Genomic DNA, 27,738 nt, shown 5'->3' on the forward strand with positions numbered 1-27,738 from the left:
CCACATCAAACGTGGCGTGCTAACATGGATGCAGCTGAAGCCGCCGGGTTTGCTTCAGGGATTTTGTTTTTTAAAAGAAGCTTCCCAATGGAAACCTCAACAAGACTCACGCCTGTTTCACACAAAATCCGTCTGCAGTGCGTATGCAGTCCGTGTGTGTTACTTATGTGGTGCAGCACGGACTCGTTGTGCTTTCACACAGGACGCGCTTGCAGTCCGCTACTCGGTACGTAAACGATCGCTGCAACTGCAGACGCACCGCTACTGGAACGCAACTGGAATCTGTTAACATGGGTGCGTAAAAAAATATGCAATGCATACGCACTGCAGACGGATTATGTGTGAAACAGACATAAGGTTGTTTGCACCTGTGCAATGTGGAATTAGTTTACCGCTTTCTCAAGCCGTTTGTGATGCATTTTGGAAACAGGCGATGAGCCCCTGGTCTAATGCACCACCTAGTTTGATAAACCCCTTCTCAAAGACTTACTTTTTGTCAATATTTTATTTGGGTAGCATACATATTCTGAATGCCTTCAGCAGAATTCAAATGAGCCATTTTAAATCTAGATTAATTTCAAGATCACAGTGAGATTAATCTAGATTAAAAAAAATGTATCTATGCCCACCACTAATATATATATATATATATATATATATATATATATATATATATATATATATATATATACACCGCAGAAAGTTGACTTTAAAGCTTCTGTTTTGACTTACATCAAATAATTTGTGTCTTTTAATTTGCAATGTTCTATTTTCATGTAATTACTCTGTTCAGAGTAACAACTGTGGGACAGACCTTTCCTCTGACATTATGATGGGCTGGCATAAGCTGTGTATGTTTATGTGGCTGTGTACCTTTCATTTAACCATTACAGGCCTCATGCAATACAAACAGAACAAATTTCACTTTAATGGTCTTGAGCAGTCTAGTCTAAATGACAAACAGCCAGAGTGTTTTTAGCAGGGATAGAGTGTTAAGAATGACCTCAGCGTGATATCTAACAACTGCTGGGCTTTACAAAGTTAAAGAATGGCACCAATCCACCCGTGAGCATTCCAGTGGCATTCCATTCTCCCTCTCTCTCTCTCACTCTCTCTACCCTCCCTCACGAGATCCTGGCTTTCTACCTGCTATAGTTAGGCCAGTTTGGCATCTAGTTTACCGTGCTGTTGGTGTCACATGGCATCTCACATGAAAGTTCTTTCATCCACGTGCTGGACACAGTACATGTTTTTTTTTACTTTTATTAGAACACAGGCTCCTTTGCTGTAAAAGATGCTACTGGAGTTTGTGTTTGACAGGTTATTATTATTATTATCTTTTTTTTTATAAACTTCATGGCTGTCTTTGCTTTTGAAAGTTACAGTTGTTTTTCTCACAACATTTGGTGGCTGACATATTAAAATTTTAGTGGTTATTATAGGTTGAGCCTTTATGGTTCACACAGGAAAGCCAAGTTCCTCAGCTAATGACAGCTTTATGCATTAAATTGTGAGTTAACTTGATATGTTTTTAAAGATTAGTACCCAGACGATGAAGTTATTTCAAACACCACATTGGAAACTGGTTTGTGTTCAAATCATGATTACCCATACAGTATATCCTGGAAAACTAATTTAGTTACTTGGCTCTTTAACAAAAGCTCTTATATTTGAGACCTTGGGTTGTGTGAAATAGGTCATTGAGATATTTACTTGTGTAAAAGAATATTTCAGAAAGCCCAGGCTGATAGGATCAGACAGCATGTTTTCTCATTGCGGTTTGTTTAAAAGGCAATTAAATGATCTTGACGTTTACGGTTTACGAATGATCTTGAAATGTTCCATTGTATTAAACCAACAGAGTGTCCTAAGAAACACTAATTTGTAAGAAATAGCATGCTCTCAAGATCATGCATAACTTTTAGTTTTGGTTATTGAGTACTCACCTTGTTAAAACAAACAAACAAACAAAAAATACTACATTTGTAGTGTATAAAATGACATAGCACAAGTTTTTTATTTTATTTGTATTTTTTTAGTTTTAGGATAAATTCTCACTCTTAAGTAACTACAGAACTATGACCTTTGCCTTAATAAACTCCTATTTTTTTTTTCTAATTAATAGTTAGCAAGGTAGTTGTTAAGTTCAGGTTAGAGTATGATTAATGGAGCGAAAATATGGTAATGCAGAATAAGGCATTAATACAGTATCTGCTTTATAAATACTATTAAACAGCCAGTATGCTAGTATGCTGCATGCTATTAAGCAACTAGTTAATAGTGAGAATTGGTCCCTAAACTAAAGTGTTCATTTATGTTTTTAATGGGACATTTAGAAACATTTATGTAACATTTTTATATTCTTTCAAACTAGTATGTTTGAGTTTCTTCGATTGTTTGAAGAGTTAAGCCCAATCCCAATTCTATTGTATACCCCTTTCCCTTCCCCTACCCCTCCGCATACCCCTTCCCCTTGTCCCTTGTAACAGAGTGTCAAGGGGTAGGGGAGAAAATATTCCCCTAAGGATTGGGACACCACTAACATGACATCACACGCCATCATTCGTCGTCTAGCGCTTACAATACACACATATACTGGTGTGCTGGTGTGCATTAGAGCCTTTAATTATCATTCTGTATTAATGCGCTACTTACTGACACACACACACATATCAGAAATCGCGCAGCTCACACATCCAGGAGAAAATAAACTTGTCAATGCTGCCCCACGACTTTTATTAAATACAGTTTAAATACAAAAATAATAACCTCCCTCCCTCAATCTCTCTCTCCATCTCTCTCTCTCTCTCTCTCTCTCTCTCTCTCTCTCTCTCTCTCTCTCTCTAATAGGCAATATTTGAGAAAATGGTTTAGTGATTTCTAATTATTAGGGGGATTAGTCTACGGCAGTTATCGCCCTAATCAGACATATGCTGTGGCACTATCATGCAGTCTGTAATGATATGACGTTAGCAAATATTAGCATTTTTTTGCAAACATTTCTTTGAGTAACATGACCGTTAATATGAACTCACAATTGAATATAACATAAAACAAATGATTACTTTTCGTTAAAATCTTTATTTATGCAAAAAAAAAAGCTTAAATTTATGTGTCTTTTTGTTCGTTGTAGCAGCCATGTTGCCGAGATAATTCACACCCCTTCGTTTGAAGTGTGGTCCCGAAAAAACTTTGTTTGAAGGGCTATCTGGCCCTTCCCCTTACCCCTTCCCCTCCAACCAAAAGAGAATCGAGGCACCCCTACACCCTTCACGTGAACACGCGAAATGGAGGGGTAGGGGAAAGGGGAAGGGCTAAGGGGTAGAATTGGGATTGGGCCTTAATCTAACACAAAAACATGCAGGTTAACCTTTCCAATCGCTAATTTGTACACATAATGTACATAATTGGATGATGTAATAAATTGACACCTCATGCAGACAATCAGTCCAGAGAAAGAACTTCCAGTGACTGTACGTAAAAGTTAAATTCAGCTAAATATATAACGCTTATATTTAAACTATGAATCTGTTGTTTGTAGTGGCACTAAACTGTGTTTATGTGTAATGACACTGACTGATAATTATTATTCATATTACATTATGTTACCATGCGATAATGGTTGGGAAGAAAAAAGCACAAGAGGAAAGGATATATCAGAGGTTAGAAATCACAAAGGAGACATGTGATTTAATAATCTAACTATTGAAGCAACCCAAAGAACACAGACAGGAGGAAATCACTGCATGTCTGCTTCCCATAATCCATTCTTTCCACTTTATCTTACCTTCTTTTATCCATTCTTCCCTATTGCTATTCCTTTCTGACAGAGTGTAGTGAATCTGATTAGCGAGCTTCAGGAGCAGATGTGTAGGATTCGGCAGGAGATCTCTAGTAAGATCCAAGAGAAACCAGCGGAGATGGTCCCAGGGGAAAGTTGTGGCAGTGAGCCAGCACATGCCTCTCTGACTGAGTCAAAGCCAGCGGTGGGTCTGAGACCTGGACACATTTAAACACTGTAGAACTGTAGAATAAACAAAATTGCAGGCATCCCTTTGATCTGACAGGTTTAAGGGCATAGTCTGTAATTTGCAAAAAAAAACATTATTTGTGTTTTTGAATTGGTGTCCAAATTTGGTAACACTTTATTTAGACAGTCCATTTTAGATATTCCGCTGACTATGAGTAACTTTGCAACTTCATGTCAACTACCAGTCAAAAAGGGTATTAGAAGACAGTCTGCTAAATATCTGCTAACAAATTATTTTGATGGTCTCTCACCACGCATTATGCTAACTCTAAGTAACTTTGCAAGTATGTAAGTGACTGTACCACAAAACCAGTCTTAAGGGTACATTTTCCAAAATTGAGATTTATACATCATCTGAAAGCTGAATAAGTAAGCTTTCTGCTAATGTGTGGTTTGTTAGGACAGTATTTGGCCAAGATACAACTATTTCAAAATCTGGAATCTGAGTGTGCAAAAAAAATCTAAATATTGAGAAAATCGGCTTTGAAGTTGTCCAAATGAAGTTCTTAGCAATGCACATTACTAATCAAAAGTTTGATTGTATTTACAGTAGGACATTTACAAAATATATTCATGGATCATGATCTTTACTTATTGATCCTATTGATTTTTGGCATAAATGAAAAATCTATAATTTTGACCAATAAAATGAATTTTTGGCTATTCCTACAAATATACCCCATGACTAAAGACTGGTTATGTGGTCCAGGCTCACATATCAACTTATTCTTCTAACCCTATCCCTAACCTAATAGTCTAATACTCTAAAGAGAGTTAGTGGACATGTAATTGCAAAGTTACTTATATTTTGTAAATTCTGTGGACATGGGGAATCAAAATAAAGTGTAAGAGTTAGAATTGTTTTGTATAAAATGGATGTCATCATTCTATAATTATTCATTGTTATTTATCAACAGTCTTTGTTTTAGAATGATTTCTAATAGAGCTCCTCAGTGACCACCCACATTTACTAAGCTTTGGTTCTGGAATTATTATTTTTTCATTTTAAAATAATGTTTAATGTTTAACTATTTAAATATTTTGTAAAAAATATCGCAAACATCTTACTGGGATCAAGTACTGTAAACTGTGTAATAGAATTAGTCTTCTTTTTTTTTAAATGCATTTACTTGTCAGACAACTAATTGCTGTGTTTTATGTTCTAGCACTACAAAATCCCTTATCATATATACTGTACAGTCACTAGCTAGCCTGACATCTAGATGCATTTCCCATTGCCATCTTAAAAGTTTATTTTCTAATTGAGCAAGCTTCTTTGTAGAATTTTGGTTAATGCAATTGTACAACTAGAATTTGGCTATTAAACTATTAATTTTAAATGAATATATACTTTATAATAATATGCCTTTTACTGCATATGGGTATACTGTAGCATAACATATAAGAAGTTCTGGGAAGGTCTTGCAATTATTGGTAGTGCTTTTTTTTATTATTATTATTATTTTTTTTTTAAATGAAGATTTGAATGTGAATTTTACTTCCAGAACCTATTATCTGTCTCTTTTCTGGGTTATGTACATATAACCCTTTCTATTGTTTAACAGTTTAACAGAAGGGTGCCCAGTCCTGTTCATGGAGATCCACACTCCTGCAAATTCTGCTCCTACCCTACTGTAATTAACCACACCTGAACCAACTGATTAAGACCGGTGTGTTGGTGTAGGGTTGGACCTAGGCTTCCAGTTCACTTTTAGACACGCACTCACAAACTTCCCTTAGCACTTACCTTCTGGGGAATCCCCGCCACCATTTTGAAGTGTGATCCACTTTGTCAAGTGGACGAGGGGAGTTTACATGGACATATGGCGAGTCTGCTTCATATGCACACTTCAGGCCGCTCTATAAACCACGATGCAACATGGCTATGGTGTCATCGCAGATTGTGTTTAATTTATTTGCAATAGAATTCAAAGGTACAGCACGCACATCCAAAACAATAAAACTGGGTGCTGGGCAGACAAGTAGTTGCAAAGGTAAACAATGAGTCCGCACACCAGAAAATGCTCCTTAGCTATTTTAATGATTGCTCACCACGTGTAACGTTTCGGGCCCAAGCCCTTCATCAGACATGAAAACAAGTGGGGAGACACACCTCCATATATACAACCATGTATGATCACATGATCACATACATCCATGATTAATCACATGACCAATCAAGTTAAATTGCAGTTACATCAGGAAAACAGATAAAAAAAAATATATATACCGACATTTGTAATACAAAAATATATTAAGTGGCCAAGAGAAGGCCTGCAGTGCTTAAAGCATAGCCTAGAAAGTTTTTTTTAAAATGTCTCTGTAGGCAGTCGTGATAGATGAGCAAGAATGTAGATACATAAGGGGTACCACAAAAGTGAGTTACATATATCATATATCAAGTCAGCAAAACGACAACACAACATTTACAATATTAACACAATTACAGGAGTTATTTACAGAGATGGCCTCAGGTCAAAGTCTTCATTCAACCCTTTTGGAGCTAAAGTGTCCAGGGTATAGATCCAGAGTGCTTCTCTTTTGAGTAGCAGACAATTAACATCTCCTCCGCGGGAGGGCTGTTTCACAAGTTCAATGCCGCAATATCTGAGAGAGGAAACGTTATGAGAGGCTTGTTTTTGATGTCATGGTTACGAATATTTGAACTGTGTTCTGAGATTCTTGTTTTTAGTGGCCTGGTCGTTTTACTAACATAGGTCAAGCCGCATGGGCATTTAAGTAAATAGATAACATTCTTTGTGTTACAGGTGATCACACCTTTGATGTCATAGAGATTTCCAGTGCATGGGTGATTGAAGGTGGTAGTTTTATGTGTGAAGTTGCATTGAGGGCAGTTACCACATCTGTAATTCCCAAAGGGAATAGACTGCAAAAAATGTGGTGGAGTCAATGGTGGAAGATGCGCTCTCACCAACATGTTTTTGAGATTAGGTGCTCTCTTGTACACAATGCGGGGTGATGTGGTGAAGCATTTAAGTGCTGGATCATTCGAAATCTCTGCCAAGAGGCGAGTATTGGACAATACAGTTAACTCTAGACTCAGAAGTTCTGGATCTGATTTTGCTGAGACAATCAATTTGCGATATATTTTCAAAGCGATTACGGCTTGGGTAATCCATTCATGTTTGTATTGTGTCTGTTGAAAACGTTTTTCTAAATCAGCTGCCTGGGCTTGGAAATCACTATCGGAAATACAGATCCGGCGAATGCGACTGCACTGAAACAAAGTCAGACTCCTCTTGAGTGGAATAGGGTGAAAAGAATGTCCATGAAGAATAGAATTTCTGTCAGTGCTTTTTCGGTACAGGTTGGATCCCAGTCTATTCAAGTCTCTGTAAACAAGGATATCTAAAAAGTTCATCAAAATTAGATCCAGAACTTCTGAGTCTAGAGTTAACTGTATTGTCCAATACTCGCCTCTTGGCAGAGATTTCGAATCCATCATTAAAAAACATTGGCACATTATTGACTCTGATCCAGCACTTAAATGCTTTACCACATCACCCCGCATTGTACCACTGTAGGCAGTCGTGATAGATGAGCAAGAATGTAGATACATAAGGGGTACCACAAAAGTGTGTTACATATATATCAAGTCAGCAAAATGATAACACATCATTTACAATATTAACACAATTACAGGAGTTATTTACAGAAATGGCCTCAGGGCAAAGTCTTCATTCAACCCTTTTGGAGCTAAAGTGTCCAGGGTATAGATCCAGAGTGCTTCTCTTTTGAGTAGCAGACAATTAACATCTCCTCCGCGGGAGGGCTGTTTCACAAGTTCAATGCCGCAATATCTGAGAGAGGAAACGTTATGAGAGGCTTGTGAAAAATGCACCGCTACTGGGCTTTTGATGTCATGGTTACGAATATTTGATCTGTGTTCTGAGATTCTTGTTTTAATGGCCTGGTCGTTTTAAAAAACTGAGACATTTAAAAAAAAACTTTCTAGGCTATGCTTTAAGCACTGCAGGCCTTCTCTTAGCCACTTAATATATTTTTGTATTACAAATGTCGGTATATGTATATTTTTTATCTGTTTTCCTGATGTAATTGCAATTTAACTTGATTGGTCATGTGATTAATCATGGATGTATGTGATCATGTGATCATGCATGGCTGTATATATGGAGGTGTGTCTCCCCACTTGTTTTCATGTCTGATGAAGGGCTTGGGCCCGAAACTTTACACATGGTGAGCAATCATTAAAATAGCTAAGGAGCATTTTCTGGTGTGCAGACTCATTGTTTACCTGTGTTTAATTTATTCCCACCCTAAACAAATCTATAATATATAAATTAATTTATTTTTATTTTTATACATTTATAAGAGGCAAAGCATACCTATATACAGTACATATAGAATGCTACACCAAAGTAATTCATAAGGGGAAAAATGTAACCAATAGAGGTTCCAATTCAGCCCATTCCAAGGGTTCCGCCAGTACTGGGCACTCATGCAATGTAATAAATAATATATATCAAAGTAAACGAGATGAAGGGAAGATAGCAAGTGAAGGGCTTACAAAAGTGAACTGGAACGCAGACCTAAAATCTGCTGGTATCACAGCTGTATGTAAAAGTAGTAGTTGACGCAGGATCTATTTGCTATAATATTAAAATGTATTAAACAAAACTCAGGATGCATGAAACATGAGACTGGACAACAAAAAAGAACACTAAAACAACTCAACTGAATTAAACACAGGACTTAAATATATAGATAACTAATCAGGGTAAGCAGAAACATCTGTGAACTACAGTTATCTGAAACCAAAGAAATTTACCAGTGGTGGGAAAATTGAAACAAAAAATATTAGGTCAAACACAGGAACAAGGGAATCTAGAACAATACCCAAACAGAACTGAACATACATGTGACAGCTGGTAGGTATATCTCCAGGAACAGGATTGGACAACCCTGCCTAAATTGACCATGGTAACCATGATGTATTGCAGGAATGTACACAATATCTATCATTTTGCAGATTTCTTTTTAATATGGGTACATTATTTATTCCTATCTAACATTATTCATTATTGGTGTGTGTATTACTATACAGAACCTGCTTCAGGAGCTCAATATGCTCAAGCATCGAGTTGACAAGCTGGAACAGGAGAAGATGCAGTACGAGCAGAAGCTCAAGGTGACACAGGTACTGCAACACAACTGTGGTTGTTAATCACAAAGGAACAAATTTTGTCCCAAAGTTTTTTTTTCACATATTCCAATGTAGCTCATGTTGTGAACTGTGGTCAATGTAGCAATTTTTCTGCTCTTTATAATGCATTATTTTATTTATAATTAAATTTCTTTAACACTCTTTTAAACATGTATGTGTACTATGTCTTGTTATTAATGCAAATCATTTTAATTAATTAATTTGTAAATTTTTGGCTATATCATAATGATGTGTTTCTACTCTCAGGAAGAGATCATGAGTTTACAGCAGCTGTTGAGCTGTAAGAACTCTGAGATAGAGAGTCTACAGGCTCAGCTGCTCTCCAGAGCTCCAGTGTCTGTAGACAGCGCAGAAAGAGGTGCTGCTTTTTCTCTCAAATCCATCTAAAGGCCTGCCCTGATGCAGTCAATACTAGTGTTAAATGCAATTTAGCCATTTGTATTTTTCACAGCTGTGTCTAATTAGTTTTGCATGTTAATGCATGTTAATTAGTGATAGGCTGGTATTTCTCAATTTAAGATAATTTGTCCCATGACTGTAGTTGTAGTTCTGCTGTTTTTAAATCAGTTGTTTGTCCGACTAATTTGTTTGTCTCCCCTAGAGTTCAGGGAATGTATGCATTACATATGCATTTAGTTTTGCATGCAGTTTTTGCATCCAGATGTTGTTAATTACATACAGTACTATGTATGAATAGCAGTATGAGTAGAATGTCCAAAAATGCAGTATTCATAAAACAGTAGGTAAAACATACCTAAGCGACTTGCTGCTTCTGAGCGAGGTTCTGAAAAGCATGGCTGATGTTGCAGACTTTATAGAACATACTTTATTAATGGCCAAGAAGTAAGTTATTCATCAAACATAGTGCATACACTGACGGCACATTGATTTCAGGAGCACATTGTCATTAGTATCTATTGTATCTTATTGTATCTATTAGTATATATTGTATCTGTTCCCGTTCTTATTAGGGGCCAAGCACCGAATGTGCGTAGGACCCTATTGTATCTGTTCCCGTTCTTATTATTATTATTCTTCCTTTTTCTGACAGGAGTCTATGGCAGCCCATAGAACCGATTGCGGGAAAGTTGTTTTGGTTTGACATTCTGATAGAGGACAGTGCCAACATTAATTACACCAATTTTGGTGTGTCTAAGACATTCCCTCTAGCGCCACCAACTGTCCAAATTTTCACTATAATTTTGTTAATAACTTTTTAACCGTAAGGCCAATCAACAAAATTCTGTAGTAAAGTAAGGGGTAGTAAAATTCAATCAAAGTCAAGAGTCAGTCATTTTTTACGTGTTTTTTCATATAAATGTCTATAACTCTGAAGTGAATTGAGATATTTTCACCAAAATTGACACGCATAAGTATGAGCTCACTCTGATGACACATAAAAAAAATGGTGGGACTGAGCCTCTTGATGGCGCTATAATAGAACAAAACATGAAATTCCCATTGACTTCAATACAGTTTTGTGAAATAAAATGCTATACTAAACAAATGCATTGATGTAATATTACGAAACTCAGAATGTGCCAACAACCCCATCCCCTGAAGGTACTCAAAATATTACGAAACAGTTATAACAAAATTTCCAAAAAGGCCAATAACTTTTGAATAAATCTGGCTATTAAAATGTCGCTGCTTTTAATAGATTCATTGGGTCAAGCTGAGAACATAGATACCAAGTTTTCCTTATTTGGCCAAACTTCCTGTCCGCCATCTTGAATTTCAGTTAAAACCTACTTTTTCGAACTCCTCATCAACCGTAGGTCCGATTTTCACCAAAATTGAATCATATCATCTTCAGACTGAGCCACCTAAAAGATATTGATATTGTGTCGATATACAAAATGGTTCTCATTTAGCGCATCAACAATTATGCTGGAAGGATGCCAAAATGCATTTGAGGCTGTATCTCAGCAAAGCTTTGATATTTTTGCACCAAATATTGTATGTGTCATTGTCACCTCACACTGACCATTCCACACTAATTTGGTAACAGCGCCACCTATTGGTTACACGTTATAAGCCAATAAATCCTATTACTAGTTGTTGTGTTTATTGTTTATTTTGCCTAAAATAATCTTAAAACGGTTTTAATTACTCATTCCTGCCGTTCGTCTGAAGCTTGCTTCTGTAGTGCTTGGCCCCGTTATTGCTGCTTGCAGCTATATTTATTCTTGTAATTCCCTTTTGTGCTGTTATAGTGACACTGAAATTGTGCACTTAGCTTTTAAATTGTATCTGCATTACATTGGTCATTAGCTCCCTTGCTCTTTAGATTTTGGCATTAGCCTTTGGAAAATACATATCCATCAATCACTAATGTTGGCAGCAGTTTTTAATAATTGCCATATGTGTATGCTGTGTGGTAGCTAACTTTTTTTTTTTCTTCCTTACTACCATTCATTTAAAATTAGAGGAGATATACAGAAGGAGACTCAACACCAAACGTAAGCTTGTTTATATTATTATATTATATAACTTCGTATAAATTTCTAGAAAGATTAATGCAGAATTCATCTGCATACATAAAACCCATTTCTGCATTTGATTGTGTAAGTTCTCACATGTTTCAGTGTTTTATGTGACCACATAAACTGCCATGCCTCTGTAAGTGTCTTGTGAACTGGTGACTCTAAAATTAAGTCATAACCATTTATTGCTCCACTTGGCTTTCCTTGGAAAAGTAAGATCAGTGTAATTCCTATTTTCCATGTCTGTGTACTTTAATTATATTCAGGGTAGAAGATCCTAAACATTTGTGAGGTGTATTTAATTCTAGACTGTAGTTAGACACTGTAAACAATCTTGGAGATCTTGAATATATAGTTTGTGCAAATTGTTCATTTCTTTCTTTCTTTCTTTCTTTCTTTCTTTTTTCTTTGTTTGTTTGTCTGTCAACAGATCAGGAGCTACAAAGACTGAAGACAGGAATGGAATCACTTATTGCAGCAAATGATGAAAAGGTAGGATTTTTTTTTTTAACTTGAAATGTAAAAAAAAAAAAAAAAAATGGAATTTGGAATTTCCAGGTTTATTTATTATTAGTGACCGTAACGATTATGGATTTTATGTTATATATATATATATATATATATATATATATATATATATATATATATATAAACATAAAATCCATAATCATTACCGTCACTAATACTGAATAAATAAATAAACCTGGAAATTCCAAATTATAGCTCACTGTTTCAGCTCTCTCCTCACCATGTTCACAGGGTGAGCAACAGAGTAATTTTGAGCACACTGGACCCTTTGTTCCTCACACTGCCCTGACTTAAGTGTGTAGAATGTCAGTGGAATTGAAGCCAGAACCAGTTTCCCCATACATGTTCCAAAAACTTAGACTTACAGTACCTGTGGCAGAGACTGTCTTGTATGCCATGTGATCACATTGATTATTTCGTGTCAATGTTTTTTTTTTCCCTTTTTTTTTTCTTCAGGATCGTCAAATAGAAGAACTCACTCTCCTCCTCAGCAAGTTCAGACAAATGAATTATATCATGAATTTAGTTCAAGGTAAATTCTTAAGATATTTTTGCCTGTTTTATCAGAAAGTCAATGGTTATATACTCATCAAAACCATTTTATAGATATTTGCCATTATATATTTATAATACAAAAAGGGCACTATGATCATACATTAAAAAACTGCATTTTTTTCCTGACAATCTCATTTTTATTCAAAGTCAAATGATAAACTTTTGCTGATCGGGTAGAAATAATTAAATGAAGAGTGCATCGTTTCTTGGAAATGTCAATGAAATTAAACAAAACCAAATTATTATTTTACCAACACTTTTTTGGAGTTATGCTCAGGTGTTGAAATATTGAATTCTAGACTGCTACCCTAGTGAAAAATAAATATACTAAAATGTACTGTATTTGAAATACATTTATTGTATGCCAAGTATACTACAAATACATTTTCATAATTTTTGTACTTAATAAAAATACCCTGCAATTGTACTTTTATTTTACTAAACTGGTATAACTAATGACCAGGTTTAAGCCAGAAGTAGGCCTTAGTTAAATTAAGATATTTAAGCAAGTTTTACAAAAATACCTTAGAAAAAAACATTACAGGTGTGCATCCTGACACAGAAAAATGACACTGACATATTTTAAGATATGTCAGACCAAGATATTTTCAGCTGAGACTTTTCAAACATGCATTTTAGTCTGGGACTAGCTTAAGCCTTGCCTGTTATACTGGGGGAAAGTCTACTAAATCGAAACTACTAATTTTGTACTTTAATCAAAGCACTTGATTCGTGTGGACTAAAGTCCAACTAAAGATATACTGAAGTATATTTGTTTGTGCTAAAGTGGAACAATTCCAAGTATACTTCAGGTACACTTTACATTTCTTTCATTAAAGACTGATTTGTTCAATTTTTATAAAATCTTCATCAATAGTGACATTAAAGTTGGAATAAAGTTGGAATATGTCTTAATCAGTAAGTCTTGAGTGATATGTCAGTAAATATGTTAATATGGATTAACTATACTTATTATGAAATAACGTATTTTAACTAGAGTATAGCTTAATCATATGTAAATTATGCCTTCCTCAGACCCAGAAGAGAAATCAGCACAAATAAGCTGTGAAGATGGTAATCAGAACGGGACTGTAAAGATGAAGACTTTAACACATAAAGCTCATGCTGAGGTGTGTGTGTGTGTGTGTGTGTGTGTGTGTGTGTGTGTGTGTGTGTGTGTGTGTGTGTGTGTGTGTAGGTTCATAAGTATGAGTGGCTGCTGACACTTACATTTCCTGAACCATTTCTGAATTTATTATGTTTTGTCTTTGATAAAGCTGACCTTTAGTAGCTCATCTCTGCTGTTTTCATCAGTTTCTTCTCAGAAAGATGCAAATCCCAGGTAACAGTGTTTGTCCATGCATTCTACTAATTTCAAACAGTAGAATACATTTCACATATAAAAAAGTAATGCTGTTTTTTCTCAGGTCCATCGGTATGGGAGACTTTGAAGGCAGTTCAGCACAAAAGGTTTGACCAAACAACCAGTCTAATTTATTTAACTCTGATAGATGTTGATAGAGGGATCGGGCTGTCGAGGCCCCCGCCTTCGACTGCCGCCCGATTTTCTAAGCACCGGCCCCTTACGGTCCCTCCTGTAGGTGGTGAGCCCACGGGAAGGCGGCCCCACGTCGCTCCTTCGGGCTGAGCCCGGCCGGACCCCGTCGGGGGAGGCCCGGCCACCAGGCGCTCGCATATGAGCCCCAACCCCGGGCCTGGCTCCAGGGTGGGGCCCCGGCTGCGCCATACCGGGCGACGTCACGGTCCTATGATTTGATCTCTTCATAAGGGTTTTCTGAACCGCTCTTAGTCTGACCCGTCGCCTAGAACCTGTTTGCCTTGGGAGACCCTACCAGGGGCATATAGCCCCGGACAACATAGCTCCTAGGGTCAATCAGGTACGCAAACCCCTCCACCACGTTAAGGTGGCAGTTCGAGGAGGGGAAAGTTTTCCTCAGTCGGAAAAGGGTGGCTTGCCCTCTTCAGGTTGGTGGAGAGTTCCTGCCTCAAGTGGAGTAGTTTAAGTATCTTGGGGTCTTGTTCACGAGTGAGGGAAGGATGGAACGGGAGATTGACAGACGGATCGGTGCAGCTTCTGCAGTAATGCGGTCGATGTACCGGTCTGTCGTGGTGAAGAAAGAGCTGAGCCGCAAGGCGAAGCTCTCGATTTACCGGTCAATCTACGTTCCTACTCTCACCTATGGTCATGAGCTTTGGGTCATGACCGAAAGGACAAGATCCCGGATACAGGCGGCCGAAATGAGCTTTCTCTGCAGGGTGGCTGGGCAATCCCTTAGAGATAGGGTGAGAAGCTCAGTCACCCGGGAGGAGCTCAGAGTAGAGCCACTGCTCCTCCACATCGAGAGGAGTCAGCTGAGGTGACTCGGGCATCTGTTCCGGGTGCCTCCTGGACGCCTTCCTGGGAAGGGGTTTCAGGCGCGTCCCACTGGGAGGAGACCACGGGGAAGACCTAGGACACGCTGGAGAGACTATGTCTCCCGGCTGGCCTGGGAACGCCTCGGTGTCCCCCCAGAAGAGCTGGAGGAAGTGTCTAGGGAGAGGGAAGTCTGGGGTTCTCTGCTTAGACTGCTGCCCCCGCGACCCGGCCCCGGATAAGCGGAAGAAGATGTATGTATGTAGATGTTGATAGAGAATAATTTCTTTACGGTTTGTGTGTGTGGTTTACACGGAGCTTAGAAAAACTTAAAATTATATTGACATGCCAAGGTTCTTTCTAGTGGTTCACTCTTATTAAAGTCATCATATTTACTCTTAATCTTCTAGTTGAATTAATACTAAATAACTCAGTATAACTGAAATCATGGCCATGTTTTTATTGTGAGTGGTTTAATGTTGATGCTATAATAGGAGGCTTTTGAAGATTAAACATCTCTGCAGCAGCCATTATTACCTACACTTCACTTCTCACCCATTTTTATAGACTCGACCAGCTGATAACAAACGTCTAACACAGCCAACAGTGTTGAGTCACCCAGAGAAGGGAGAGAGTGACGTGAGTGACACATCGGAACAGAGGACACCAGAGAACAAGAATGAAGACGTCATCCTTAGTATGAGATCCTTTCATAGTACCTTTCTCATATGGTGAAGACACTGCTGATTCTTTTAAACCTATCATAATAATTTAGTATTTACCTTTTGAAGATAGAGGTTATTGTCAGAGAGCAGGTAATCTTGCATAATTTGACTATTGGCAAAAAGTCTGGTCCATATTGGAGATTGTTCTAGCCAGGATCTGAATTAGAAAAGTCCATCTGAATGACATGAAAAGTGACTAACCATTTTGACTTTGTTAAAAATTATTTATTAACTTAAAATTAATTAACTTTGAAATTAATTATTTACCATTCTAAAAACAATATATATATATATATATATATATATATATATATATATATATATATATATATATATATATATATATATATATATAGTCCAAATGCAAATAGCAGAGATATATTTCTTTATATTATAAGAACAAGTATCTTGATTTCCTGCTTATGTGTGTGTTTGATCTCTCTGGACATACCCACCCATCTCTGGTGAAATAATTTTTTGGAGTAAAACCACTTTGACCGTTCCTAAAACCCTGTGCCTTTTATGTACTCTAATGAAAGGGTCTCCATCAAAAACCAGATCTATCATGTGGGCCCCACCTGTTCAGGACCCACCCTGTAACTGAAGCTTGACTAAAGGGAGGCAAATCATTGCCAGATGCCCAAACATGCTTTGATAAGCATGCAGACTGTAGGCAGGCCTATGAAAACCTGCTCTGTTAGTCTTCATTAGCACAGCTGCTTTCATTTAATTAATTTAAATCTCTAACAATGAGCTAATAGTACTGAAGACAAACAAAAAAAAAAACTCTGCACAGCAAATATTTTGTCTTTGGTAATTGCATGTAAATTTAACATGTGTAACTCATACATAAAACTGTGTAATAGGGCTGAATGCAACAATCAAATCATTCCCTCCTTTATTCACTGTTTTGTAATTTTAAAAATAATTTTATTTATAGGAATATTCCAGTTTATTTTTAGCAATACACCACTCCTATAGTTTTCTGTAACTGATAACTGCAGAAAATAAATTCAATCCTCCTAGTTAGAAAAAAAAAAATACAAAGAATGGAAAAAAATGTTCTTTTGATTAAAGCCATAGCAGTCAAGCATGCAGAACTGCAATTCATTATTAAATTATTACACTATTTCAGAATTATAACCATAATACTTAAACATTATCACATGTTAACATGGGATTAGAATCACTCTTCCAACTTGTCTGTGCAAAATTATTTCCAGCCTTTGAACACACGCAAATTATCATTTGTTCAACATAAGCACAAGAAGCAATATAAATCATAAATAACTATCATGAAGGAAAATTCCAGCAGATATTTTCATTAATGATTAACTAGTTGTTCATCTTTAAAAAATACCCCTATCTCAAAACAACTCTACAGCTCTGATAAATTACATTTATGAATACTGCAGTAAAATAAAAAACACAAGCATGCATGCATTCATTCATTCATTCATTCATTCCCTTTTCTGTTTACTGAGGAACTAAATAAACACACACACACACACACATACATACATACTGTCAAGATATGCTGCAAGAAGGAACAATGGAGCCATGGATAAACAAAACTGTTATTTATTAAATCCAACACACAGGGTAAATCCAAACTTGGAAGGGAAGGAAGACACATGTACACAATTGGTAGACCCAACAAACTCAGACTGAACAGACTGGGGCTTAAATACACAGGATAACAAGGGAATTGGGAGGAACAGAGGTGAACAGAATGACTAATCAAGAGACAACGAGTACAGGGACAGGAACCATCAAACAAGGGCACATGAGGGAGAAACTGGGTCATGGGGAGTAAAACAGGAATGACCAAACAAGGGCACATGAGGGAGAAACTGGGTAACAGGGAGCAAAACTCAAAGACAATCCAATACTGACATTTTGACATTTCACCCCCTCCCGGAAGGCGTGTCCTTTTGTCGCAGAACCAACAGAGGGAAGGATGGTGGGAACTTTGAGGAGGCTCTGGAGGAGGACGGACACCCGAGAGAATGGTTGCAGACAGAGTCCAGGGAGGTGACGATGGAAGGAGGAGCCAAGGAGGAAACAGGAGGAGCCGGGGCAGATCAGAAGGAGGAAGGCGCCATGGAGGAAACAGGAGGGACTTGGAGCATGTGGTGCCAGGTGGGACTCAGGCCACAGCCATAATGATGACCGACTGTGAAGCCATTGGAGGGAGAAGCCATGGAGGAGGAAGGGCTGACGACTTCAGGGGGCCAACCAACTGTGGTGGAGCAGGTGGTGGAGGATCCCAAGGCAGAGACAGAGAGCCAGTGACCCAGGGCAAAGGGGAGGATCCGGAGGGCCAAGGCAGAGCAGATGGCGACTGAAGCAGAGGCAGGGAACCAAAAGGCCATGGTGGAGCTACAGCGACAGAGGACTGAGGAGGAGCTGAAGCATTGGAGGAGCCTGACAAGGCTGGAGGGACAAGGCACAGCTGGAGGAGTGGAGTCCCAAGGCGACAGATGATTGACGACTGACTAAGGCGAAGCCGGAGGGATGAGGGAGCCTGGTGGAGCCAGTGGACTGATGGGCCATGGCGGAGAGTTCAAGTTCAAGTGGAGCTTGCACCGTATTCATGGGCTGAGGGTGAGCAGAAGGTTTGCCAGACAACAGCAGTGGAGGAGGCTGAAGGAGAGGATGGGTGGTTATTTGTGAGCCTCCAGACTTAACTTGGGATAAGGAGTCCTCTCAGGGCTGGACGTGGGGACAGGAGGCTTCTTTGGCCTTAACATGAGAACAGGGACTTTCTCAGGGCTAGACATGGGGCAGGAACTTTCTCTGGGCTAGACATGTGACAAGGAACTTTCTCTGGGCAAAACTCAGGAACGGGAGGGACAGAGTTCACCAATGGAGGAGGGAGGAAAGGGGGCAGGTTGGTAAACATAAACAGTTTTTCTCTGCTTTGCATTCTCAAAAATCCCTTTTCAGCTTACTCTCAGCCACAATGCATGGGGTGGAGCTCCTCTCCATGCTCTCTCGGTCCACAGCTTTTCATTGTAGCCAGCTCTCACACCTGCTCTGACGATCCATGAGGATCTGGCTCCATGGCGATCATCAGCTCTGTCGCACTCCTATGCGATGGCTCATCGGTCATGGCGGGCTCTGGCTCTCCATCAGTGGTGGGCTTGGGTTTGAGCTTGAGCTCCGCACAGGGGGGAGATGGTGAGCTGGGCTCTGGGTCTGGTCATGTTCCGGATCAGTGGTAGACACTGGAGGGCGACAATAATTGGCCCTGATCCAGAATGGGTATTTTAGCACAGCGTCATCGAATGGCTTTAAAATGGCGAGCTGGTTAAACTCAACCACATACTCCACATACAAATATAGAATAGAAAAAAAAATAAATAAATAAAAAACAGAATGACTAATTAAGAGACAATGAGGACGGGAACATGAACGACCAAATAAGGGCACATGAGGGGCAAACTGAGTCAAGGGAAGCAAAACACAACAAATACAGTCCAATCCTGCAGTGGTGGACAGTAACGGAATAGCTTTACTTCGTTACTGTACTTAAGTAAATGTTTCAAGTATCTGTAATTTACTGGAGTAGTTTTATTTTAAATATCTTTTACTTCACTACATTACAAAGCATATGATCATACGTTTTACTTCACTACATTTCATAAAACATATTGTTGCTTCTTATATCACATACTCCGACAGGCAGAAGTGGTGTCTGATTCAAGAACAAACAGATTCTTTTCAATGAACCTTTTAAATCGGTTCGCAAATTGAACCAAACAATTAATTCCCGAATTTGAATGATCTGAATGCAGCTTTTCTTGAGTCGACAACTCACTGATTCAAATGAACCATTTAGTATGAGTCTTCAGTGAACTGAATTCACAAGTAAGAACCAGGAGATCTTGCGAGGGCACGTGCAACTGATGCTGCTAAAAGTAAGTTACTAATGTTGAATTTTAGGATTAATTATTGTAACTGAAAATCACATTTAGGTGAAAACTTTCAGTTGTTTGTGAACTAAATCTGTGCACTGCCTCAACTCTTGCACTGCTGTCCTCTACGCCCACAGGACCAGTGGCAGATGCTGGTCCCAGTCTCTCTGGTGCTGACTGGTCAAGATGGCAATTTGGGTGGCCAGGGTGCGATTGAACCGCTCAACCAGTCCATCGCTTTGAGGGTGGAGGGGAGTGGTTCTTGTTTTCTACACCCCCAACCGTTGGCACACTTCACTGAACAATCGGCTTTAAAAGTTCCACCCCGGTCATTATAAGTTCGTCTGGCACCCCAAAACATGCAAATATCTTGTCCACTAATCGCTGCGCCAATGTGGAAGCACTCTGAGATCAGAATGGACCCATGATTTCAGATCACCAGCTGTGGATCACGTCGTCAAGCAACTTGATCTCAGACTCCGGGGAGGACACAGCTGGCCAGTCTGTACATATTCGAGCCAGCCAGCCCCTCACCTTCACCAAAACTTGGTCATTCACCTGCTATTGCCTCAGCTGCTCGGTGGTGAATGGCCCCCCATCTCAAGTTCAGCATCCAAATGGGGCTAGCGTGGTTAGTCCTCAGTGTGAACCTGGTGCCCAGGAAGTAGGGCCTGAAGTGCCAGACCACCAGGACCACCCATAGGAACTCCCGCCGGATGATGCAGTAGTTTCTTTCTGGACGACTGAGGCTGCAGCTATAGTAAGCCATCACTCACTCTCCACTCTCCAACTTCTAGGAGAGTATGGCCCCGACCTCCATGTTACTGGAATTAGTGTCCACAAGGAATTGTTTGTTCAGATCAGGGTAGGCCAGAACAGGAGCGTCTATGAAAGCGCCTTTTAGCTGCTGCGCAGTCTTCAGACCACCCGAAACGCTGGCCCTTGTTTGTCAACTGATTTAAGGGGCTGGCTATAGTGGCAAGGTCTCTGATGAACCTCCTATAATAGAAGGCCATGCCCAGAAAGCTCCTCAGCTCAGTGATGTTGGTTGGTAGGGGGCCAGTCCCTCACTGTGGTCACCTTTGTTAGGTCGGTGGCCACCCCATCTCGCTAACCACGTGCCCCAGGAACAGTGTCTGGTGGGTGAGCCGGTTACACTTGGCTGGGTTCAACCACAACCCAGCACTACGGATGGCTGTCAGGACAACAGCATGGGCCAACAGATCGTTCAAATAGACCACACAGTGGGTGCTGGGAATGTCTTTAAGTACCCGCTCCAACAGCCTCTCAAAGGTGACTGGAGCATTACACAGTCCAAAGGGAATCACCTTAAACTGCCACAGTGCTTGCCCTATGATAAACACAGGTTTTGACCATGCCTCTAACGCCGGCTCCACTTGTCAATACCTGCTGCACAAGTCCAAAGAGCTGAACCAACAGGATCCAGCTTCATAATCCAACATGTTGTCAATCCATGGAAGCGGGGTGTCCTTGCGGGTTACCGCATTTAGCTGCTGAAAGCCCGTGCAGGGGTGCCATCTCCCAGTTTTCTTCCTCACCATTACCATAGGTGCAACCCAGGGACTGTCTGCTCAATAATGCAGTTAGCTACCATATTTCGGATCAATTCTTTGGCAGCTGATGCTTGGCGAGTGTGGTGTTGCAAGCAAATGGGAGCAGCGGGGCCAGTGTCAATGTGATACTGCATCAGAGCTGTCCTTGTACAGTACTCCTCTGGATCTGCAAAAATGTCCACAAAGTCTCTCAAAAGGCGCTTTTAAGTCATGTCACCTTTATTTACATAGGGCTTTTAACAATATAGATTGTAACAAAGCAACTGAACAGCATTAAATAGGCAAATAGTGTCAATAAAGCAAAAAGGCAATTAATCATTAAATTAAATTATGTCATCATCCAGCTCAGTTCAGTTTAAATAGTATCTGTGCAATCAAACCAACAAAAATGCTGGTAATTAAGTGTCCCCAACTAAGCAAGCCAGAAGTGACAGTGGCAAGGAACCAAAACTCCATCAGTGACAAAATAAAGAAAAAACCTTGGGAGAAACCAGGCTCAGTTGGGGGGCCAGTTCTCCTCTGGCCAGACAAAACCAGCAGTTCAATTCCAGATTGTGCAGAATAATCATCTGTTTCCTGTGGTCTTGCCCCAATTGCCATCTAGGAGACAAGGTCTTGACTGTGGATCTGTCTCTGGGGGTCATCTAGTTCTCTACTGGGTCTCCGCTGACATTCAGGGATGTAGAGGTCCTCTCTAGGTGCTGATCCACCATCTGGGCTGGATACGTACTGGATCCGGGTGACTGCAGTGACCATCTGACCTGGATACTCACTGGATCTGGTGGCTATGGTGACCTTGGGATAAGATAGAAACAGACTAATATTAGTGTATATGCCATTCTTCTAATGATGTTGCAAGTACATTGTGTGTTATGGGAAGTGATCCCGGTTTCGGATTTTCCTAATTAATGCAGCCTAAAAAACACTTTAATGGATTTGAATATTAGAAATGTGTTAGTGTGTTATGTGTAAGGCAGGTTAAAGAGGTGGGTCATTAATGTAGATTTAAACTGACAGAATGTGTCTGCCTCCCAAAGAATGTTAGGTAGGTTATTCCAGAGTTTGGGAGCTAAATAGGAAAAGGATCTGCCGCAATTGATTTTGATATAATAGGTATTATCAAATTGCCAGAGTTTTGTGAACACAGTGGACAAGGAGGACTATAGTGTATGCAATAATAGCTTGTTCAAATACTGAGGTGCTAAACCATTCAGGGCTTTATAAGTAATAAGCATGTATTATGTATCATTGCAATTACTTGGTTTTGTTTAACTTTGTTAAACATATGCTATAAAATATGAAGAAGAATTATAAAGGACTATGGATATGCAGCCTACATGATTTACATTACTGTATTAACAGAATTGAATTGATTATGATTGTAACGATAAAAACCTTCATAACTATGGGAAGAAGGAGGCGGGAACGGGCGGACAATCAAATAAAGACTTTAATAACAAAATAAACACAAATCAGTGCAACAGCCCCTCGCGGACGACTGTCGCGCACAAATAAAAAGCAAACACAAACTAAAACCCAGGCCTGGTCCTCTCTCATGCTTCACTGTCGTCGCTCCAGTTTTATATCCTTCCATCTCCTCCGTGGGACTCGAGACCGGTGGGTCGAACAGGTGTCGCTCATCTCCAATCACACCACCGGCCTCGCTCTGTTCCCACGTCTCTCGGCCCTGCCCCACTCGTCACATACCCCCATCGCACCTCGCAGGCCGGGGGGTACCCTCGAGACTGCGCTCTACTCCCCCCCCCCCCCCCCCTCCCTCCGGGGGTCCGCTCACGGGGACCTGAGGGAACCTGGGGGTAGGACAGGCGAGGCGAGAGAAAAGGAGATGGAAGGAGGAGCGACAGAGACGAGAGAGGGGAGAGAGGAGGAAAAAAAAAATTTCCGGTTCCCAGACGCACTGCTGCTCGGCCCTCCACCAGCTGGGTGATCTCCTCCGCGGTGCCTGGAGGTGGCACTGAACAGACCTCGGCGGACGGCGACGGCTCCTCCGGTTTTGGGCAGCCGGCAGGAGTACCCCGTTCCGTGCCCCTCCGGATTCCTTCACGGAGGCAGCAGGCTCCGGCCCCCTGGCGAACGGCGCCGACTCCTCCGCTCCCTCACGGACGGCAGCCGCCCCTCCACATCACGGGCCTCCGGCAGCGAGCTTGCCCGTCCCCGGAAAATCACTCCAGCCCACCGCCTCGAGCGTCCATGGCGGCACACCTCCTCGCCTGCTCGATGGCACCGCAGATTCACCACAGCGGCGAGGGATCTTTATCATATTGCTGTCTGGGAATTTTAATATATCATACTATTACCTTGTATATTACTATGATCGCAATTATTCATTTTGTGACATGCTTTAATGTAGACACAAACTATGCCAATAAAGTACATTAAACTGAATAGAAAATCAGACTTGAAACCCACATATCATGTAACTGTGCAAAAAAAAACTGTATTGCATTGGTTTTTCTATTTATTTTTATAAAGAACAAATCAACCAATAAAGTGTATAAAGCATACAGTCTATAAGAGAAACGTAACAGATAGACACATGTAACTTAATCATAAGAATTTATTACAGATGTGTCAAAGAGCAGTACCACCATAGTCCAAATGACGATGCATTGCAGTTGCAATAAACTCTGGCTGAATATAATGGTAGTGTGAGGAGCAGGGCATAATTTAAGTTGTTAAATCTGAAAATACTATGCCGATCCACTCCTTCAAGGCGCATGTTTCTCATTCAAAACACGCATCACTGGAAACACGGCATGTTGCAATCTCTGAGGAAACCAGTGAGAGCCAATGAGCATTTGATATCGCTGCCGTAAAATTTGTTGTAAAACTTCTTAACGGCACATTTTTAAATAGTTATTATAGCTACAGAGGAAGGAAATACATATCGCTAATGAATGCGGTTTGAATTTGGATCTTTTCCTCACACCAAGCATCACATGGATACAGGATTTAAATAAAAATAAAATTCTTTCATGATCATTTTATTTAATGGTTGTGCATGACAGCATACTAATAAAAATGATGTGCCCCCACTCTTTATTACAGATTAGTGTGTGTCCCATATAGTAAACCAAATAAATATTACATGATAACGGATAAATAAACTCTCTCTCTCTCTCTCTCTCTCTCTCTCTCTTTCTTTTCATGTAAGAATTCTAAGATTATTTCTACCAAGAATAACAATGTAATATTTTAAAAAAATATAATTAAGTGCAGTTTAAAGCACATGACTGAGTTGCTTAATTTTGAAATGATGTTTCATTCTGTTTTGACTTGCCATTTAAAAGACTACATTTTAACAATACTACACTTCATTAAAATGTTTGTGATTATTTAACCATTATCATGCAATAATGTATTTATCTTGTTTATCATGGGTCACATAATATGCTGCCAGATCTTAGCCTGACTTGGGCCACATATCACCTGACTGATCAGGGCCACACTCTTCCCATCAACAATCGGCCCTCATGTTGTTTGCAGAATCCCCTCCCTGCCGTCATTGCCACACATGGCCCAGTTCGGCTGAAAGGGTACATGCAATTGCCGACAGGAGGCCAGCAATGCCACCTTGAGGCCACATTTTGGCCAAGTCCGTTTGCTATGTGGGTAGATGTGTTATTTGATAGCAATCTTTCCTTAGAAAGCCACGTTTCTAGCATTTGTAAAACTGCATTTTTCCATCTCAAAAATATATCTAAACTACAGCCTATGCTCTCAATGTCAGATGCAGAAATGTTAACCCATGCATTTATGACCTCAAGGTTAGATTATTGTAATGCTTTATTGGGTGGTTGTTCTGCAAGCTTAGTAAACAAACTACAGCTAGTCCGAAATGCAGCAGCAAGAGTTCTAACTAGAACCAGGAAGTATGACCATATTAGCCCGGTCCTGTCAACACTGCACTGGCTCCCTGTCAAACATCATATAGATTTTAAAATATTGCTTACTACTTATAAAGCTGTGAATGGTTTAGCATCTCAGTATTTGAATGAGCTCTTGTTACATTATAATCCTCCACGTCCGCTGCATTCTCAAAACTCAGGCAATTTGATAATACCTAGTATATCAAAATCAACTGCGGGCAGTAGATCCTTTTCATACTTAGCACCTAAACTCTGGAATAACCTACCTAACATTGTTCGGAGGCAGACACACTCTTGCAGTTTAAATCTAGATTAAAGACTGATCTCTTTAACCTGCCTTACACATAACACACTAATATGCTTCTAATATATAAATCCGTTAAAGAATTTTTAGGCTGAATTAATTAGGTAAACCGAAACCGGGAACACTTCCCATAACACACAATGTACTTGCTACATCATTAGAAGAATGGCATCTACACTAATATTGGTCTGTTTCTCTCTTATTTCGAGGTCACCGTAGCCACCAGATCCAGTCTGTATCCAGATCAAAGGGTCACTGCAGTCACCCGGATCCAGTACGTATCCAGACCAGATGGTGGATCAGCACCTAGAAAGGACCTCTACAGCCCTGAAAGACAGCGGAGACCAGGACAACTAGAGCCCCAGATACAGATCCCCTGTAAAGACCTTGTCTCAGACGACCACCAGGACAAGACCACAAAAAACAGATGATTCTTCTGCACAATCTGACTTTGCTGAAGCCTGGATTTGAACGTCTCAGGCTACGAATGTAACCATAGTTCCCTGAGTAGGGAACGACACACTGTGTCCTTTAGGGGCCTCGTTGTAACCCGTGTCTGAAACATACATTGAAAAAACACCAACTTGTAGTCACTACCAGCGCGACTATAAACAAGCACCGGGAGAACACGTCATTCACGTCTTGTCTGAAGCTTGCGTCCGAGGCATGGTAGGGAGCTAGAGGACGCAGTGTCTCGTTCCCTACTCAGGGAACTATGGTTACATTACAATCCTCTAGGGGCCGCTATGGGGAACAGTATACCCATGCCGCCATGCTGAGGGGAGTGCAGGCCAGAACACTAAGTACCAACTCTACCATTTCCATGGGAGTTGCCCCTGGGACGTTTAGACGGCTGTCTGTGACATTACCCCTTACGGCTAAAAAGCCAAAGGGATACGGCTAAGAACCTAGCATTTTCTACCATGTCTTGCTTGTTACACAGGGGCTACTGCTAGCTTACGCATAAGCTTGCTGGAAGAGCTGTCTCAACAGTTCTCTTGTAGCAACACCCTGTTAAGATAGGTATCTGAGGATACATAGGTGGAGTGGCGCCCAAGATGAACGGGGCTTTTACCAACTCAAGAAAGGGCACCAAGCAACCGCGCGAAGCCATCACCATATAGGATTTTAGAATGATAGCAGAATACTAGTGTGCAAACTTACCACAGTGTGGATTTCAGAAAGTGTACAAAGACTTCACGTGCACACTTACCATAGCATGGATTTTCAAATACTGTTCTAAGGAGGGGCTCTCATGGCACTCTGATAGAGCAGCTCATAAATGGAATATTGCATCTCAAAACAGTATGATTGAGAGTCATCAACTTGATCTATGGAAACAATACTGGAGTGAAAAAAACAGAGAATTCAGTCTGATATGAGAGGAGAACTCCAAGCTCAGAGTAGCACGCTCATAGGCGACCCTTTTTGGAAAATCACCCAAATAGCCCCTCATGTTGAGGGAAGCGATGCTTGAGGTGTATAAACAAATACACACTGGTTGAATGAAGCCCAAGGAACCAAGGTCTAATCATTTCAAGAAAGGGAACGAAGCGGAGCGCGTAACCATTACCGTACAGGATTTCAGAAAGTGCGCAAAGTCTTGCGTGCACACTTACCACTTTTAGAAAGTGGGCACATGTTCACGTGCACACTGACAACCATGTGGTTTTGAGAAAGTACACAAAGCTTAGCGTGTGTACTTAAAGGTTCCTAAGCATCAGAGAGGTGCTGAATCGCACAGGAGAGGCAAGCTCAAATTTAACAAACCTCGGACGAGGGGAGCATCACCTGAGGCAGCATATACAAGAAGACTTCTGTAACTGCCACCTCCACTTCCCGCTAGATGAGACAGCACCACTAAGCTGTCCAGCCAGGTCACCCTGAGGGGTCTCCTGGCCGGACATCCATGAAATTCCCTGCAGTGCTGTGCCAGGCCTGATGATCAAGGAGGCTCCCTCAGAAACCTGGAATCTCAGCTGCCTTATATCGTAACATGAAGCCAGATGGCTGGTGCTGGCAAGTGTTTAGTAAACACTGTAATTGAGCACTGCAAAGGAAACTCACAGAGTTTATTAGTAGACACGTAACCACCAGCATACAATTTAATACACATAAGTATATACAGAGAGGGTTACATTTACTC

General features: G+C 40.3%; 1 protein-coding gene across 6 annotated transcripts in view; it reads left to right on the plus strand.

The window, feature by feature from the left end:
• Positions 1 to 27,738, plus strand: part of LOC132101327 (liprin-beta-2-like) — a 52,449-nt gene that overhangs the window by 9,522 nt on the left and 15,189 nt on the right. Inside the window, exons 5-14 of one of the 6 annotated variants that reach the window (XM_059506200.1) lie at positions 3,831 to 3,986; positions 9,117 to 9,200; positions 9,483 to 9,594; positions 11,666 to 11,698; positions 12,153 to 12,214; positions 12,707 to 12,782; positions 13,841 to 13,935; positions 14,083 to 14,147; positions 14,233 to 14,275; positions 15,747 to 15,876. In XM_059506200.1, coding sequence (XP_059362183.1) covers positions 3,831 to 3,986; positions 9,117 to 9,200; positions 9,483 to 9,594; positions 11,666 to 11,698; positions 12,153 to 12,214; positions 12,707 to 12,782; positions 13,841 to 13,935; positions 14,083 to 14,147; positions 14,233 to 14,275; positions 15,747 to 15,876 — 856 coding nt within the window. Of the gene's footprint in view, positions 1 to 3,830; positions 3,987 to 9,116; positions 9,210 to 9,482; positions 9,595 to 11,665; positions 11,699 to 12,152; positions 12,215 to 12,706; positions 12,783 to 13,840; positions 13,936 to 14,082; positions 14,148 to 14,232; positions 14,276 to 15,746; positions 15,877 to 27,738 lie in introns of all 6 variants that reach the window. The other 5 variants (XM_059506199.1, XM_059506204.1, XM_059506203.1 and 2 more) reach the window with 5 other exon arrangements.

The sequence above is a fragment of the Carassius carassius genome, chromosome 23, assembly GCF_963082965.1.
Source record: "Carassius carassius chromosome 23, fCarCar2.1, whole genome shotgun sequence".
NCBI classification, from domain to species: domain Eukaryota; kingdom Metazoa; phylum Chordata; class Actinopteri; order Cypriniformes; family Cyprinidae; genus Carassius; species Carassius carassius.